Source organism: Arachis ipaensis, chromosome B05 (genome assembly GCF_000816755.2).
Source record: "Arachis ipaensis cultivar K30076 chromosome B05, Araip1.1, whole genome shotgun sequence".
NCBI classification, from domain to species: Eukaryota; Viridiplantae; Streptophyta; class Magnoliopsida; order Fabales; family Fabaceae; genus Arachis; species Arachis ipaensis.
Window position 1 is genome coordinate 20,473,471 of NC_029789.2, and position 5,535 is coordinate 20,479,005.

The following is a 5,535-nucleotide window of genomic DNA, read 5'->3' on the forward strand; positions in this document are numbered from 1 at the left end:
TAGGGCAAAAAACCATATTGAGCCAAAGCAAGAATCTTGTAACCAAAATGTGCCAAATTCAATTTCGTTTCAGCAATGAGCCAACGTGTATTTTAATATAATTCGAATCAAGCTGGTTCGAATTGCACTCCTTCATAATTCGAACCAACATGGTTCGATTTAGTGTTCTACGTTTTTGAATAATTCGAACCACCAAGGTTCGAACTTCTCCCATACATAATTCGAACCAATGAGGTTCGAACTTCTCTCATACATAATTCGAACAAGGGTGGTTCGAATTATGCTTTGAACTCGAATTCATGTAATTCGAACCATGCTGGTTCGAATTACTCCTAGTGCACTCCTTCATAATTCGAACCAGGCTGGTTCGAATTAGGTGTGATTCGACTATATAAGGAGTTCGAATCACCCTCATTCGAACCATTATCCCTCCCCCTACCCCACAAAATCTCAGAGAAAACGACCCAGATTCTCTCCGAGGAAGACCTGAACGGACTACTCTGCTGATGGGGGACGATCCGGCACGGTTATATCGGTTGGACGGAGTCGCTCATATAGCCGGGGTCATCAACGACGAGGTTAGTACGGAAATATTTTTTATTCAAGCGTTAGTTGTGCCTTAGTGGTTTTCATCTTGGTTAGACGGTACTTTATGTTAGTGGTTTATGTAGGTGGTTTAGGTGAGGGGATTATGTAGGTGGTTTATGATAGTGGTTTAAGCTAGCGGTATAAGTTAGTGGTTTATGTTAGTGGTTTAAGGTGGTGGTTTAGGGTAGTGGTTTTTGATAGTGGTTTAAGTCAGTGGTTTTTGGTAGTGGTTTATGTTGGTGGTTTATGTTAGCGGTTTTTGTTAGCGGTTTTTGCAAGCAGTTTTTTTATGTGGTTTAGGGTAGTTGTTTCATGCTAGGTGGTTTAAGTAAGCCGGTTTATTTAATTTGTTTCTTGTTAATGGATCTCGTTAATTGTGGTATATGCTAGCGGTTTAGTTGTGTGGTTTAGGGTTTGTTTTCCAGTTAGTTATCTTTCATGTAATGTTATGCTGTTTAATTTAGCAAAATGGTTAATGTAAACCGGTTTACTGTAAAACCTGTGTAGTTATATATCTCAGTATGCGGTTCTTTTCATGCGCAGCCCCAGCGATGCATTAGGAGCATGAGGCGGCAGTAGGGCATGCGTCTTGATGACAGATACGTTCCATACTTGCAGATGGCAGGGCTATACCATCTTGCAAGGCTGAACGACCGGTGGTTCCGGCTAGACGAGGCGCTCGTCAGTGCATTCGTGGAGAGATGGCGTCCCGAGACGCACACGTTTTATATGCCGTTCGGAGAGTGCACGATCACACTCCAGGACGTGGCATACCAGCTGGGTTTGCCAGTGGATGGCCGTTACGTGAGCGGGTGCCTGTCAGAGTTCCATATATACATCGATGGCGGCCGTCCACCCTGGGTCTGGTTCCAGGAGTTGCTAGGAGTTATACCTCCTCCCAGTCAGGTTCAGAAGTACGCAGTGAACTGCAGCTGGTTTCAGGAGACCTTTGGTGAGTGCCCTGAGGATGCAGATGATGACACTGTTCGCCGATATGTCCGTGCATACATCATGATGTTGCTGGGCACGCAGCTGTTTGCGGACAAGTCTGGCAACCGGATTCACATTAGATGACTTCCGTATGTAGCGAGGCTGGAGGAGCTGGGTACGTACAGCTGGGGTTCGGCAGCACTGGCCTGGTTGTACCGGTGCATGTGCAGAGTGGCAAACAGACATGTTGTGAAGTTAGCGGGCCCGTTTCAGCTACTGCAGTCTTGGATCTTTTGGCGGTTTCCTCAGTTTAGGCCTGCAGGATATGAGACTTTCAGCTGGCCGTTGGCGTCGAGGTACTATACTGGGCCTATTCTTTTTCAATATGACTTACAGATCTGCGTGTATGTTAATACTCTATTGCATAATGTAAACACAGATATTAGTATATGTAACTCATGTGTATGGTGCAGATGGGCAGGTTACAATCCTTCCGGTAACGAGAAGGGTCCGAGAGTGCAGATGTGGAGGCTTCGGATAGACCGGTTACAGTCCAGGGAGGTTAGTATGCTAATTATAAGTGATGCTTTTTAAGTTAAATATTTTACACTTGGGTCGTACAGTTGCCCTGATAAGGGTGGGTTCGTTCTGCAGTTTATATGGATGCCGTACAGTAGCCCCGACGTACTTCAGGTGTTGCATCCGGAGGTTTTGGAGCCTCGGCACATGGCGGTGTGGCGCTCTGTGACCGCGCTGATCTACTTTGCTGTCATAGAGTGGCATCAGATAGATCGTGTTCTTCCTCAGTTTGGAGGGGTACAGGCCCTTCCGCGTCCCGCCTTGAACATCGACTTTCTGATGTCCAAGGACGGGAGAGGCGTCGATCGATGGTTCCCCTCTTCCATGCGGAAGTGGCATGCATACTGGGACGCTCGTCAGGACAGTGTATTGAGGTTCGACGTTGTTGCCGACCCCAGACCGTCTCATGAGTTCCTTTAGTGGTGGAGTCAGCATGGGAAGAGGTTCTTGGTCGCGGACACTCAGCTGGGGGATCCGAGGGCAGAGGGCACGGGTAGCACGTCGCTGTGGTACTGGTTCGCATCTGTTTAGATGAGTCACATTTCATGTATTTTGTTTCCTCTATTTCAGTCATGTATGATAGTTAGGCGTACTTTTCTTGTTATGTAGTGCTCTGTTTATGTATGTTGTTCGTAACTTGTGTTCGGGGACATTGACTATTTGTATTAAATGAAACATGACAAGGTATAATGATTTCGTTTAGTTATTAAAATGAGGATCAACGAGTCCTGTAGCAGTACTTGTAATGAAAGACAACATATTCATTACTACTCGCAACAGCCAAAGTACAATGCATTAATCTCAACAAGTTACATACGTGGTCAAGCAATGCATCTAACAAGACAACTTAAATGTAAATAACACTAACAATAACATCATGGAAGCTAATTTCGCCCTGTTTGAGACGATCCTACTACCTGTGGGCAGCTACGTCTAGTGTGTTCGGGTTGGCGACAAAGGCCACACCGTTTTGGCCTGTTCGGATCTGCCTCATCCATATTTGTCCGTATCCTTGTGGATCTAGGCCTCCCCTCTCTCGCACGCCTTCTGTTTGGGTCCGGAATCACGGTGGGCCCATCGTAAGGTGGCCAGAAGCCCTCCGGGATTAGAGGTGTGAATCCCATCCGATAGACATTGAACACCGAGGTAATCTGATAGACGCTATGAACATAGAAGCTCCAGCTGACACGTGCGTAGGCACAGCATGCAAGTGCGTGCTGACACGGGAAATGAAGCGCCTGAAAGTACCCACAGTCACATGTCCGGGAGGCAAGCGATACTCGGTAAGTACCCAATGAGAAAGTACCAGTCGGAGTGGTCTCCGCTACGGTGAACTCGGAGTTATCACGGTCATACAACGTCACCGTGAAGCACCTGGCCGTCTTCAAGTTGGCCTCAATACACTTCACCAAATACTGACTGAACTGCTGTCCGGTGCCCACCTGGGCCTCAGCCTCTCGCCCCTTGCGAACAAAGAGTTCGGCCAGCCTACCATATGTTGCCTTCACCAGGGATGCTACAGGAAGATTTCTTACACCCTTGAGGATTGAGTTCACACACTCGGAGATATTCGTTGTCATGTGACCGAATCTCCTCCCCTCATCGCGATGCTGCGTCCACAACGAGTAATCAATACGGTTCGCCCACTCACACATCGCCGGGTCTTCAGACCGCAGTATATCAAACCAGTAATCAAACTCAACCTCAGTCTTCGCGTACGCTGCATTCACGAGAAGCCTCCTAGCGTCTTTGCCCTTGAAGGTAAGGGCGAAATTAGCCGCTACGTGTCGTATGCAGAATGCACGGTACGCAGATGGCGGTAACCAACCTCCGTCCGGGGCCTCAAGCGCAGACTTGATGCCGTTGTGCCTATCCGATATAACCAGCAGACCGGGCTGCGGGGTCACGTGCTGCCGAAGGTTCGAGAGAAAGAATGTCCAGGACTCCGCATTCTCACCCTCTACTAGTGCGAATGCGACAGGTAGAATGTTGGAGTTCCCGTCCTGTGCAATCGCAATGAGCAACGTTCCCCCATACTTACCATATAGATGTGTGCCGTCAATGCTGACTAGCGGCTTGCAATACCGGAATGCCTCGATGCACGGAGGGAAAGTCCAGAAAAGTCTGTGGAAATAAGCTTGAGACTCGTCCACCTGTCCTCCAACTCGAACCGGGCTCGTCCTGAGGACCGCAACAGTACCAGGCATCGTCAGCTGGACACCCAACACCCACCTAGGTATCTCGCTGTATGACTCATCCCAGTCACCGTAGATGAGGCCAACGGCCTTCTGCTTCGCCATCCATACCCTCCTGTAAGTCGGCCTAAAACCAAAATGCGCTGTCGTGGCGTTCAGGAGCACCTTGATGCTAACCGATGCGTCAGCCCTAACCATTGGCATAATGAACGCCGAAATCATAGAATGATCCAAACTTCTGTGATCACTTGATATGGATGTGGCTGTTTTAAATATTTTTATGTGAGTGGTTTTTATTAATTATAGCATAGCATATTAAAAAAAAATGAAATACACTAATAGAGGCTCATTATTGGTAGTTTGGCACCAATTGTCCCCTGCATTCCAGTTTGCCACGCTAGAGCATGATGAAATGGCAGAGCACTGAGCAACTTAGTAGATAAAATAAAACAGTCAAATACAACATTGCATTAGCTGCTACTGCTACTGCTTATTGTTTGCCAAAGTATTTGTTCCACGCTGCCTCTGCTCTCTGCTCTCAAGTTAATTAATAGTTTAATACTGATTAAACTGGTTGCCGGTTTCTTCTTCTTATTAATATTTTCTCAATTCTTGTAGTTTTTCCTTTCACCATCAATGATATGTGTTGCTTACGTATCATTCTTTGATGTTATTTATTCCATATAATATAGTATTTAATCAGTTTAAGTTATTTATGTTGTTTAAAAAATCAAAACCAGATACACTGATTGGAGCATGTTTTCCGGGTCAAGACTCAAGAATGCAATTCATTTTTCAACTCTATAATTTGAACACACCTTCGTTAAAATGTCTAACTCAAGCAGCTGATTTTGTCTGCCTGTTTCGTGAAATAAATATATACCAATAACAGGTTAACGACCATCTTAGTAAGTAGTAAATACAAGCAAAGACATTTTCCTGGAAATTACAGTGAATTGGTTGAAGTCCAACCACGGAAATGGCGTTGTGTTTTGTTGTGTTACTCCTATCACTAGCAGATAAACGGGTTTCAACTTGGGAAGAAGCAGAAAGATCAAAAAAGATTCGTTCTCCAATGATTCCGAAATACATTGAATTAGTGATTCTTGTTTGCTCTCTTTCTCTGGTTTCACAAGTTTGCTATGCCGACCCTCCTTATGAGATTTGCTCCAGCCATGAAAATGGGAGCACCTTCCAGAACAATCTAAACAACCTTCTCCAATCCCTACCGTCCAATGCATCA

General features: G+C 45.9%; 1 protein-coding gene across 1 annotated transcript; it reads right to left on the minus strand.

Annotated features, from left to right (window-relative positions):
• Positions 2,982-4,397, minus strand: LOC107640335. The gene is made up of 3 exons (XM_016343862.1): positions 4,251-4,397; positions 3,828-4,100; positions 2,982-3,707 (listed from the first exon to the last, which is right to left on the minus strand). Exons 1-3 carry the CDS (start codon positions 4,395-4,397, stop codon positions 2,982-2,984), a joined length of 1,146 nt encoding a protein of 381 aa, XP_016199348.1.

Bases quoted from the DNA above. Each gene is read 5' to 3' on its own strand.
- LOC107640335 (XM_016343862.1), bottom strand. From the start codon at position 4,397: ATGGCGAAGCAGAAGGCCGTTGGCCTCATCTACGGTGACTGGGATGAG. The intron at 4,101-4,250 runs GTGGACGAGTCT...GCGATTGCACAG, and splicing joins CGGTTCGAGTTGGAGGACAG to GACGGGAACTCCAACATTCT. The intron at 3,708-3,827 runs GTGAATGCAGCG...TTGTGGACGCAG, and splicing joins AAGACGCTAGGAGGCTTCTC to CATCGCGATGAGGGGAGGAG.